General features: G+C 54.9%; 1 protein-coding gene across 1 annotated transcript in view; it reads right to left on the bottom strand.

The window, feature by feature from the left end:
- Window positions 1-11,873, bottom strand: part of LOC104123568 (heat shock factor protein 1) — a 55,771-nt gene extending 43,898 nt beyond the window's left edge. The window contains exons 1-2 of the mRNA XM_035891420.1: window positions 11,849-11,873; window positions 10,932-10,978 (exon numbers count right to left, since the gene is read on the bottom strand). Coding sequence (XP_035747313.1) covers window positions 10,932-10,978; window positions 11,849-11,858 — 57 coding nt within the window. The 5' untranslated portion in view covers window positions 11,859-11,873. The remainder of the gene's footprint in view (window positions 1-10,931; window positions 10,979-11,848) is intronic.
- Window positions 11,874-13,144: the final 1,271 nt, after the last annotated feature.

The following is a 13,144-nucleotide window of genomic DNA, read 5'->3' as shown; positions in this document are numbered from 1 at the left end:
TGGGGTACTGCTGCTGCCGGGCTTTGGAAAGCGAGTTACGGCCAACAGAACAGTGCACACCAAGCATAACTAGTTACTTTGACTACTATAACTATCTTGACTAGTAGTCAGGATCACATTTCAGCCGCTTGGCTTCCAGGCCTGCGGTGCCGTTTTATCAAGTATGGTTTTTATTACCTTCCTGGCACGCTGAGCAGGAATTACGGTGTCAACACAAGCATCTGCGAAACAGCAGAAGAAGGGATTTTCATCCTGGCAAAGCAACACGAGAACTCCCAATGCATTTTACGACCCCGATTTTCTTCCATGACAGAGCCCTGCTCCTGCTCCATCCCCCTGCTAAGATCATCCCACGTACCACCAGCACGCAGCGCTGGCAGGAGCACCAGAGGAGAGCCAAGCCTGACAAGACCTGGACAAGTCATTGCACAGCCATGAAGCAATCGGGCTTTGTAGTTCAAAAGCAAAGCGGCAGGGCCAGGCCAGACCACCCGCACGGCAGTGGAGGGATGGTGCCTCCAGAACACCAAAGAGCGACTCGATGAAAGCACCTTCACGGGCAGGGGCTGCTACTTCAGTATCAAAGCCCAGTCAAGAGAGGTTGGAGAGGTTCAATGGTTGGGCTTGATGATCTTAAAGGTCTTTTCCAACCCAAACGATTCTAAGAGCCCCCTCGCCCGTTACTGCGCTGAGCAACAAGACGAACGCAAAATCACAAGGGGTCTGCAAACTCCAGTCTGGTCAGACTGCGAACTGAACGCCACGAGCATCCGCAGGTCCCAGCATCAACGTGCAGGGAAAGGATGAGGCCGAGCTCTCCTGAACCGACGTACGAGCATCAGACCCAACAGCCACGAGACTCGATTTTCAGGCAGGCACATCCGACTTCTAAAGTTACCGGGCAAATTCAACGTGGCATTCATCCTAAAGGATTAAAGCTAAAAACCCTCAGGCTTTAGAAGACTCCACCTGCCAATAACAAAACCAGGTAAAAAAAATCTCAGAATCCCAGCATGGCCGGGGCTGGCAGGGCCCTCGGGAGCTCACCCAGTGCCACCCCCCTGCCCAAGCAGGCTCACCCAGAGCAGGGGGCACAGGACAGCGTCCAGGCGGGGGTTGAAGATCTCCAGAGAAGGAGACTCCACAGCCCCCCTGGGCAGCCTGGGCCAGGGCTCGGCCACCCTCACAGTCAACAAGTTCTTCCTTCCCGTTCAACTGGAAACTCTTCTGCTTCAGGTTGTGCCCATGGCCCCTTGTCCTGGAGCTGGGCACCACTGGGAAGAGTCTGGCTCCATCCTGGTGATCCCCACCCTTGAGATATTTGTAGGTGTTGATGAGATCCCCTCTCAGCCTTCTCTTCTCCAGGCTGAACAAGCCCAGCTCCCTCAGCCTTTCCTCGTGGGGGAGATGCTCCAGTCCCCCCATCATCCTTGGTGCCCTCCTCTGAACTCTCTCCAGGAGTTCCTCGTAGTTCTTGAACTGGGGAGCCCAGAACTGGACCCAGTGCTCCAGGTACTCCAGGCTTTATTAAAAGTTGACAGCTTGGGTTTTTTGGTCCGCAGATGAGTTTCTTCCCTCCTTCAGAGGATTCACCTGCGTTTGTTTTCATCAAGGGCCTTTACTCCTCATCCAGTACTTACGAGTATGCTGGGTTGATTCTTGCAAAATTGCAAGAGAAAGAGGGCAAGGAAGGAAGGAAGTGCGCAGCAGCCATCTCCCTGAAGATGGCAACCCACGGTGAAGAAAACATCTTTCGAGTCCCGTTCCAAGCCTTTTTGTTTTGCTGGAGTCGCTCCGCTCCAGCGTTCTTGCTTTTTTGCCCCCTAAAATCCTGAAGTTTGCTGGTGGTCTCCTCTGCGTGCCCTACAGCTGTAGGTCGCCGCATCCAAAATACTCTCCTCCCTGCATCTACAACCAGATCCCCCAACCGGCCTCCCCACCGCTCCTGCCCAGGCTGGGCTATTCCATGCTGCTAATGGGTTTTCCCTCTGTTTCCACAGCAGGATGGCTCTGGCATCCATTGGCTTCACGGAGCTTCACCAAGTCTCACCGCAGTACCTGCTCCTTCTGAGGAAGGGGGAGGGAGAGGGCCCCGCAGGCAGGCGCTCAGCCCGTGGCTCTAACGCCGTCAGAAGCACCACGCTGGCAATTCCCTTCGTATCGTCGGTTGAGATTCATCCTAAATTTCTCTTCTTAACGCTGCACCACTCAAGAGTTTCTCCCCGCGATTATTGGAAATACGCCCATTCCCAGACAGTTTATGGCCGGCTTATGTGTGTTTTCTTGCGCTCGCACCAACTGCCTTTTGCTTATGCTTGACCAGCTCTTCCCCCGTCCCGGCGTTGGGCCAACGCCAATCGGCACGCACACGCGCCCAGCACACGGCTACCGTGGCTTAGGGCGGCCGCTGCCACAGAGCGGTAGAAGGCTCGGGGAGCGCGCTGGACGGGCCGGAGTCAAAGGTATGGGAGAGGCTTACAGGAAAACCAACCTGAATTAACTTGCCTGCAGGGGACAGGATTCTTTGCACAGTTAGGACTAAATCAACCCTGCACAGGCCTTAACCAAATTCTGCCTCATTTCTATTGCCCCAGTTCTCGAGGTCGCCTGGTTTCTTCTGCCCGGCATCCCAAATCTTCCCTGCGTTAACAAAGCCCAGCAGTGTTTGGTGAAAGTTTTCCCAGCACACCTTCCATGCCAAAGCCGGTACAAAAACCCCATTCAGACAGACGGCTCCAAGATTTCATCTCCGAGCAGCTCTGCCATGACCTCGTTCCAGTCAGGGGCGACCCTCTCAAAATTAACTGTTGTCTCTGATTGAGCCAGTCCCTCCCCCCACGCTGCTGTTAATCCTCACCTTCTCCACTTTCATCCCTGTGGCAGAGCATCAAAGGCTTTGCAGAAGTCCAGGGACATTAGATCTGCCCCAAATCCTTCATCCAGAAAAGGATTTCATGCCCAGAGGGGGGGTGAGGAGGTACAATCCATCTTTGGTAAATCTATGTTGTATTTTATCCCGTTTCCATTTACCTCTACAGCTTTAGTTCTCCTCTTCAGAACCTTCCCCAAAGCACTTCAGTCCATCGAGGTCAGGCTAGTTGGTCATTAGCGCTCCTCTCAAAATCAAACAGCTGACACAAATGAGGTGAAGCAGCTTTCGCGTTGCTGACGTGACCCAACGGGACAGGGCAGGAGTCAGACATTTCCCAGCAGTGATGGGGGTTGGTGGGAAGGGGAGACACAAGCCAGGCAGATCCCTTCACAAGGCAGCACAAGAGTTAGGAGAGTAAACGCAACGCAGCTTGTCGTGCGCAATGTTGGTAGGCTTCTATCTCGACGTCTTCCAAGTCCAGTTCGGACAGCATCAAACATTTTAGCCCAGGCCAGGTGGTTTTGTCACAAGCCTCGGCTCTCCCTCAGAGGGGGACAACATGACGTCACCATGACTCACGTAACACCAGACGTTCTCAACATGTTGGCCAGCACCATGCTCGCTCCTAGTCTGGATGGGCTCTGACCACCCACTGCACACTCCAGGCCCCCACCTCTGCGCTGGCCTTCATCTGCTCTTCCCATTCATCCTCCTGCAAACCTCACCGGCTGCAGGAACCGTTTGTTCTGACAGCAGACAAAAAAGGGAGGTGGCCCCAAAAGGATTTCTGAAACTGGTGCTGGGGAAGAAAAATCAGCTGATAAGGGGAAGTGGCTGAGTTTAGGCTTGGTGTGGAATCATCGAATAGAATCCCAGAATTGTTTGGGTTGGAAAAGATCTTTAAGATCACCCAGCCCAACCGTTACCCCAACGCAGCCAAGGCCACCACCAAACCCTGTCCCCAGGCGCCACGGCTGGGTTTCTCTGCGCTTCTCCAGGGACGTATGGACAATTTGAGAGACGTTCAGATGACAGCTCGCAGGGGAAAAGGCTGATGCCTCCAGCACCATGGCCTGCTCTGAATACCGGGCTCAGAAGCGCACAACTGGTGGCTTCCCAGGAGGTGCAGCTACAACTGCCGGGGCCAGCGAGGAAGAGAAAGGTGAGGAGATGAAACAAAGCCCAACGGTGAGACCGCCCAAGGAGGGGGGGGGAAGCAGAGGGAGCGAAACCACGGGTTCTGGTTCCTGTTCCAGGGGTTGCTCTTGCATGAATTAGCATTTGGATAAAACGTGTGGGGCCAGAGAAAACTCACCGTTTGCTGGGTGTCACAGATCCCGCCCCGAAACACGTATTCCTCCCGTTGCGAATACAGCAACTTTTGTGAGAAACTCAGCCGTGTTAGATACCGCTCCCGGAGCCCGGCACCAACTGCTCGGTCTCACCGCAAGAAAAGCGGTTTGTCACCCTGGCCCTGGCTCTGGACAAGACCTGGGGGTCCCAGCAGGCAGAGCCGAGCGTGCCGGCAGCGAGCCCTTGCAAAAGGGAAGGGGCCAACAGCACTTTGGGCTGCACGGACCAACAACCTGGGCAGGACAGGAAGATCACGGGAAGGATCGTCCCCCTCTGCCCAGCACCCGCTAAGCAATGCCTGGTGGGGGGGTGTTAGAGTCTGGGGCCCCAGTAGCCCAAAGCCAGGGATGAACTGGAGCCAACCCAGCCGAGGGACAGCAGGGCGGCGATGGGGCTGCAGCTCTGGCCTGGAGAGGGGAGGCTGAGGGAGGAGGGCTCGTTCAGCCCGCGGAGGAGACGGCTTTGGGGTGCCGGGGAGCAGCGAGGACCAGCAGCTCTGCAAGGGAAGGAGAGACAGGAGCAGCGCGCAGGTACAAGTGGGGACCCCACCTAGAGGAGCTGGTTTGGGTCAGGATCAGAGCAACCTGGGCTGACTCCAGAGCAGACCCTGCTCTGAGCTGGGGCTAGAGACCACCAGAAGTCCCTTCTCACCTCAATTATTCCACGATCTACATTTTTTTGTCCAGTTGGCTTTAACCGGGACCGGTTCCCCAGCATAGCGACACGTGCAGCCCCACAGCCCTGCGTCGGCACGAGGGCAGGTACAAGCGCTGCTTTGAGCAGAAATGCTGACCTAGGGCCAAACGAACGGGCCTCGTCCTCCCGTAGATATGAGCGCTGAAAGACGCACCTTTTAACACACAGAAAATAAGCCCTTCTGCTATCAGCACCCGAGCGACCGCTCAGCAGTCGCCCTTCGTAGGCAGTCAGAAGGGGGAGACCCCCCCGCCAACCGCAGCACGGCTGCCCTGCGCGGCGCTGGGCTCGGGAGCATCTGTACCCAGCTGGGCCCAAGGCGGTCGGGAAGTCGCCAGATCAGGTAGCCGAGCTTACGCACGCACATGCGGTAAAAACAAAGGCATAGAAGTGTGGTTTTGCTTTGGAAGCAGGAGAAGCATCCCGGTCAAATTCCTAAGGAACCCACCAGCCGTGGGCATAGCCAACGAATTCCCAGGAGACGGCAAAAATCGCTTCCCTGCATGATTTTGTGTTTCATACGTGTGTCGGGTCCTACCACCGCTAAGCGCAGCTCGTGGGGCTCCCGCGAGTCTCCCTGCCAGACAAGGCTCTGCGACACCGCCGCCTTCCGCCTCCATTCACCGCCCTTCGCAGAGATATCTCCTTTTTTGTGCCAACATCATTAAAAGGACCAGAGCAGGCAGAGCCCAAGCACCTGGAGGAGCCCAGCCAGGATCAGCCCCTAACACTCCACGGAAGTCTTTCCAAACAAGACGCTTCCCTCCTCCTGGGGCCGGCTCTTCGCTTGCCCTGCGATCTCGGGTCAGCCCTGCCCTGCCCGCGGGTAACGCGTTTTCGGTGCAGCAGCCACCGGCGTCGGGGAGATCAGAGCTTTGAGCGAGCAAGGATACCCGCACTGCTCTTCCCAGAGCACAGTACAGGGAAGAGAGAACGTAGCCTGTGAAAAACCCATCACTAATGGGAGGAAAAAAATAAGACAAGGAAGGAACTTAGGCGTCTACAAATGGATTTAAAATTAGCTATTCGCCAGTCTTTATAACCCAAAGCGCAAACAGGCTGCACTGAAGCGGTGTCGCAGGAACAGAAATCCTCTTGGGCTAGCCCTAAACCCAGGGAAAGGCAAGGAATAATCACTCCTTTGTGGGTCAGACCAGAAACCTTCACTGAGCGAGGCTGGGAAAATTCCTCGGCCTCTGTAATCAAGAATATTGGGCAGGAGGAGGCACCGAAGGGTACCGCGGGGCCTGCGGCAGACTCCATTTATCTGGTAATTGATATAATTACCAGGGGATCCAACAGAGAGACTTTCAAGTTCCACAGCAGATCAGCTGAGTTGACAACGTCGTTCCTCTTCCATGAACAAAATGCAGAAAACCAGGGGAAACTGTCGACATCTACTGGGATAAAGCTTCTTCCAAGCTCTGCCTTGAGCTGACCCAAACCCTGATTTGTTTTGACCAGCAACTGCAGCCCACGGCGCCACACAAATAACGTCACGTCCTAGTTCATACCATTGATCTGAATCTCTCTCCCGCTCCCAAAAGGCTACAGCCCAACCGGGCGCAAGGAATGACGGCCCAACTTGCTGCTGGCACCGGGAGAGCGGGCTGCGCTCCCCGCCGTGCCCGTCCCCACCTACCCTCGGCCAGCAGCAGCTCCCGTTGCCCACCTCCATGAGCAGCCTTAACCCAGAGAGAGCAGAAACCAAAGAAAATGGGGTATTAGCGTGTTAGGGTGGTGCGTAAAAGGGTCCAACAAGAACTGGAGCCAGTGCGAGCGCGGGGCAGGATCCCGCAAGCAAACCTGAGTGATGCCATAGCAGAAGGACGTGGTTAGACCCGCTGGCTGCGGCCGGAGCACGGCAGGGCACAGCAGCCGCTTAAGGAGGAAATGAAGTGCCCAGCGCGAACAAGCGCGGAGCAAGACCGTGCAGGATCACTGCTACGCAGCCTGCACGCAAAAACCTTTGCTCTATGGGAAAACTGCTCCTCGAGCAGGCCGAGAGCGCCGGAGCCGTTTGGGAAGGGGAGAAGCAAGGCCATCTGTATGCCAAAAGTCAGCAAAGCTATTCGAAGAGGGAAAAGGTACGGCCGAGGCAGAAAGGTGACAGGCCTAGGTTTCAAAGGCTGGTTTCTGGACGCTCCGTCTGCAGGCTGTCCCCAGGTCACCCTCTCAAAGCCGGGCCCAAGCAGCACTTAGAGCAGGTCCAGGCTTTTGGCCACCAGCCCTCTTCAGCTCCCAGTAGAGGTTTTCCATCAAGCGCTTCCTCTTGAAGCCCTGCGAAGTCCCTTGCTTTACCCTCCTACCTAGCGCTGGGCCCTCACCTTGTGATTCCAAATGAACCTTTGAGCTTGACTGTGACTAAAAACCCCAACCTTGAAAGGCTCATGATCTTGAATTTAACCTCCATCAGAAATCCAGCGCCATTAGAGCTGCCGTTGCCCCATAGAACTTTCCTGCCCTTGATTCTGATCGCCATGCTTACCGCAGTAAGTTTGATTTTGAATTTACATCGCAGACACGGAATCTGAAAGTAATTCATTCAAACACAGAAGCTCTGAACAAGGGTTGAATTTTGTTTTATCAAAAGCCCCATGCTTTATTTAACCAACCCTCACCATAGGCCAGATCAACCCCTCCTTGCAGAGCCATGAAAGCTGCTACCACCTATGCACGTGAGGGATTAAATACAAGGTAAGGCCTCACATCTTCCCCGTTCGCTGCTTGGCAGCTGTAAACCCTTCCTCTTCCTGATGCCCCGACCTTCAGTTACCCACCACAGACCATAATGGGAATGCTTTAGAAGCACGCTGGCATCCCAAGTCTTCTGCACATTCCTCCTTCCCCCTGTACGTGCAGATTTTCCGTACAATACGTCGTCAAAGCAGTACCTTGCCTCGAGGCAACGCTGGTTCTGAGAAGGGCAGGGAGGTAAGCGGTGTCTCCTGCACACCAAGAGTTAAGCCACCAGGAATCCTGCTCCTGAAGGGCCCAGGCGGTGACAGACAGTTTCAGCAACGAGCAATTTTCCTAGCGCAGGCGAGGACCTCAGCACTGACCTCGTGAGAGCCGGCCTCGAATTTGGCAAGCTGGGCAGAAAGCGCGTACGTGTTTACAGGCAAAACAAGCTGCTGCTGAGGCTATTTCATGCACTCTGCTCCCCTCCACTGTCCGAGAGCATTAACAGAGCCATCAGACTGAAACACGACTGCATGGAAAGAGCACCTCGCTCGTACTTTGCCGAAGAGCAGCGTGCCGTGGAGGGCTTGCTGTTCCACGCGCGGCTGCCTTCCATGTTTGAGTCACCCTCTCGAACAGTCCAGCCACCTCTCTAGGTCTGAATCAGGGCGAGCCTCAGCGTCGCTTGTACTCAGGGTATACCTCAGGGTCCGGACGGTAACATCCAAGGCCATGCCAGAGCGTCCGTGCCTCGCCACCGTCCTGGAATCTGGGCTTCTGCCACAGCAGAGGGGTACGTGGGTTTGCCGGCAGCGGGTGGTTTCATGCAGGCTGATCCAAGGACCGATGCTCAGGCTCCACAAGCCTGAGCTCAGCGCATTCTAAATTCAGGCTTCAAACTCGGACAAGAGCGACTGTCTGGGTAGAATACCAAATTCCACAGCTTCCTCCTAACTCAGGAGCTTCTTCATGTCCTCCCACACCCTCCCTCCCTCTTTTGTCCCTGTTCCCCAGCGTAAGAGAACCGAGCTGATGGCTCTGAACCTGATGCTCCCTTCAAAGATGAGCAATATAACAGCAAAGTGCTAGTGGCTGGTTCCCCCAAGCCTGTACTCCTTCCCTCTAATGGGGCATGCTTTGAAGGCACGGCTTCACAAGGTGGGGGGCCAGCCAAAAAATGGGCAACAGCTGCAAGAACAGAATCCCAGAATCACGGAATCGTTTGGGTTGGCAAAGCCCTTTAAGCTCCCCCAGCCCAACAGTTCCCCTACCCCTGCCATCCCACCCCCAAACCCCGTCCCTCAGCACCACCCCTGCCCAGCTGTTAAATCCCCCCAGGGGTGGGGACTCGACCCCTTCCCTGGGCAGCCCCTTCCAGTGCCTGAGCCGCTCCCCAGCAGCCTGGGGCTCCAGACCCCTCCCCAGCTCCGCTGCCCTTCTCTGGACACGCTCCAGCCCCCCCAGCTCCTTCGGGGAGGGAGGGGCCCAACCCTGACCCCAGCACTCGAGGGGCGGCCCCCCCAGTGCCCAGCACAGGGGCACAGGGAGTCCCTAAGAAAAGGGAGGCATCACTCTGTCCCTCATTCACCTTTTTTGCTATTTGCAAGCACTGCAAAACCCGTTTGCTTTTCACCACGAACAGGCCATGTGCTACAGCGAGCACAAGAAAAGCAGGCAGGGAAGGTTCGACATTAACCCGAGAGCTGCCTACCAAGCCAGAGCAGAGGTCTATGCGTGACAGCAGCCAGCAGACGATGCCTAGGCAGGAGCTCCTCCAGGAGCAGAGCAAAGGCAGTGCTGCTTCCTTGGAGCATCTCCTGGCCTTCAGAGATTCACAAGCCGCCCGCCCTCCCACTAACCCAACTTAAACAGGTGGTTGTTACCAGCAAAGGTTGCCCCCCTCTTCCAACCATCCCCGAGTACGCCTCCCCACCACCTCCAGCAGCCACATGGCAGCAGGGCGAGTCACTGAAACTCGCCAGTTTACTAGAAAAATATCCAGCGGGAAAAAAAAACCCGAACCCACGGAAGGCAAAAAGCTCAATCAACTCATGGAGGTCCCATGACCACTGGCAGAGATGCAAGGAGGGCGGCCGGGGCAGGTCTGCACTCTCTGGCAGCAGCCAGCTCCCCGTCGAAGCGAGCGCATGCCTTGCAGAGGGAGGTAAATGTCGCAAATAACGTCAAAAATAAACTAGTCTTCAACCAGTCGTATTATTTGTATCCCAAATGTACCCCAACTCAGTTGTTTCAATGGAGAAATCTGCTGCAGAGTTACCAAGACCTGCTGGCCCACGGCAGACTAAGGCCCAGGGAGACAAGGTGCCACCTTATGCGCTTGGGGAAAAGTCTAAGTGAGACAACGTCAACTTTCCCCAACAGACTGACACCAGCAACCAGCAGCGCTGGTACCTCCGAGGGCAGAGATTATATCCAGACGTCGTGTTTCCTAACAAAACAATCCATCCATCCTTCTTCAACACTTTTCAAATCCTTCTACGGTTTTGGCCTGAGCACCATCATTATGGGGAGCGATTGCGCAATCCGTCAGCGACACGACGGGATCTCTGCCTTTTAAGCGTGCTGCCCAGCCGTCCCGCTGGGTGCCATCTGCTCTTCGCCTGCGAGAAGCACTGGCCGACCTCAAACAAGGAGGAAAGCGCGTTTCTATCCACGCGCCCTTTGGAAGGTCCAGCCGGGCAGGCGGCCCGCGAGGCCGAGAGGAGCGGCGTTGGTGGGAGCGCAGGAGCGGCGCGAGCAGACCGGGGTAATTTCCCAGAACGCTTCTGGCCTCCGCAATCAGGAAATCCAAGAGTCTCTGAACGGAAAGAGGCAAGGTTACACTTGGGAAAGCAGCGCGGGATTGATGGGTGAGGCAGGGCAGGAGCCCTGATGCTTGGGACCATCCTGTCTCTCAGACTTGTGGTGACTACACCCGGGGACAGGAGGGGCCTGAACCGTTAACGTAAGCTGCAGGGAGAAGTTTCCAAGATGAGAAAGTTATTAGAACCCCCCCCCCCCCAAATGGTGTGTCAGGAATCACAAATAAAATGTGATGACTTTAACCTCAAAAGAAGTCAGATCAGAAGTTATACATTTTAAAAAAGCGTATTCTGCTTCTTTATCTCCCCCCTTACATTTATTTTCCCACTCTCTACTGAGATGATTTCTCCTCAACACACATTAAAGATCCCTTTCCTCACTGCAAGCACTTATTAGAGACCCATGTTCCTGAACCCCTACAGCTTCTTCCTTTCATCTATCATTAAAGGCAACTGAAAGAAAGGAATGAGACACAGTAAGCGGAGAATAATCAACTACTGATTACCTGGGTGAGCTCGAGGATCATCAACCACTTTGTTTCGGTATCATAGTCTGTATCATCAAAAAGAAAAAAAAAAAAAAAAAAAAAAGAGGGAGAAGAGCTTCAGGGAAAACCCGGACTTTCCACAGGTTCTCAAAGAGTCCATCGACTCGCAGAACATTTACTTCCATCACCGGGAACAACGAGGAGCTAAGGTGCCCGGCACGGTCATTCCGCACAAGCAGAACCCTGCTTCTGAAGCGAAGATCATCAGGATCGAAGGCTTAACAATAAATTTTAAGAGTTGTATCCATCCAGACCGAGCCTCCTTAGCTCTTGCCCAGATCTAGAAGATTTGTCCACCTACCAATAGTCTAAAGGAGTTTAAAAAAGAAAAAAAAAAAATTCTATTTATCAGACTGGCAAAGTTGCTTTGGAGTAAAGTTTCGACACGGGCTGAAGCTCAGCGCTCCGGCCGTCTGAGCTATCACAGTGCTCTTCCCGCGCGCTGTTACCCCACAGCAAACACACGGCAGACGACGGTGGTTTTAGCACTCCGTGCCCGAAGCACGTTTAGCACAGGCCAGGAGCACGTACCTGGGCGGCTACTGCAAAGCAACCTCACCCAGCGCGCCGCTGGGCCTGATGCAAACCCCTCGTAGGGATCTCTCTCGCCCACCTTTTCACTCGCACCTACCAGCGGCAGCTGGCTCTGCCCCCCAGGTGGGCCAGGCCAGCTCTGGGCAATCAGGGCCCGAACCAAAAGGGTCCCCATCAGCACCAACCCCAAAGACGAGCAGGCAGCAAACTGCGGAAGGGAGGGCAGTCAGGAACTCCTCTGGCCAGCCTCAACACCAACACCTCTGCCCCTCTCCACCCAGGACACTCGCAAAAACCTCTCGGGCGAGGAGAGACGTAAGAGCGCAGGCGACTTCCCTTACCTATCAACATAAGCAAAGCGTATACAGCTGTTTGCAAAAGCATGGTAATCTGCATATAGATACTAATTCCGCAGACGGCGCTCCGCGTTCCCAGCGGCGCAGCTTAACGTAAACACCGACCAAACGGCGAACCTGTCGGCGTTCAGAGGCCCCACGTTTTCACGGCATCCCCAGGCCACCTCTCACCCCCGCCCGCAGGAGGAAGGCAACCTGCCTGCGTGGCACAGTTCCCAAACAGGCGGGGAAGGGGGTGACGCCATTCACCCCCCGGCCCCTTAAACGCCATTTCTCGGGGCGTTTCAGCAACAGAAAATCAAGCACAAACTCATTAACCACCAGGCGCTAAATCTTTGTTTGCTCCAGTAAGAGGACGAGGCGCTTGTTCAGAGGCGATGACTTGCAAAGTTGAGAGCGATGCAATATCTGCCGCAAACAGACAGCGCAGGTCTCTCATCTCATTACTGCCACGTTGAGTCAGATAAGCAAACGCTTCGAGTTGGGGGGGGGGGGGGGGGGGAGCAGCTACGACCGAGGGCTACGAAAAAGAAAACATTCCCAGCATGTTTATGCATCTATTTTGGCCCTTATCGCTCACATTTTCTTATCCTGAAGAGCAGTTCCGCTCGTCTTAGCTCCTCACGCCCCCCTGAAGTCAAACCTCTGTGCGACAGTCTTTTTCCACTCCTAGCAGTATTAAAGCGTTTCTCTTCCCTCAAGATTTCTGATAGCACACACCTGACCTGCAGTTGAAGCCAGGCGATAGCGCAACGCAGAGGGAGAGCAACGACTATTCGCAAAGAACTTATTTCTACTCGGCTGTTTGGCCTGCCAGGTTCAGAACCAAACAGCAAGAAAACTTCTCCCATTTCACTTCAGGCAGACAGCGTGGATGTAACCGGCGCTGGAAAACAAGCTTGCAGCACTTAGCTCGGCATACTACGATCTTTCAGACAAAACTTAAAATACTCCCCCACGCAACTAGAAAAGATGGAAAAAGGGGACTTGTGCGACCGGTGCAACCACGGATCAGGCCAGAGCTGTGGAAAGATGCCAGAAAAACAGCACGGGATGTGCCACAGTGGTTATAATCACAGAATCCTAGAATCGTTTAGGTTGGAAAAAAACCTTTAAGATAATCAGGTCCAACTGTTACCCCAGCACGGCCACGGCCACCCCCAAACCCCCGTCCCCAAGTGCCACGGCTGCCCAGCTGTTAAATCCCCCCAGGGCTGGGGACTCGACCCCTTCCCTGGGCAGCCCCTTCCAGCCCCTGACAGCCCCAAGGGGAAGGGATTG

Source organism: Egretta garzetta, unplaced genomic scaffold (assembly GCF_000687185.1).
Source record: "Egretta garzetta isolate BGI_Z169 unplaced genomic scaffold, ASM68718v1 scaffold763, whole genome shotgun sequence".
In the NCBI taxonomy this organism is placed as follows: Eukaryota; Metazoa; Chordata; class Aves; order Pelecaniformes; family Ardeidae; genus Egretta; species Egretta garzetta.
This window is presented reverse-complemented; position numbering and strand designations above follow the sequence as displayed.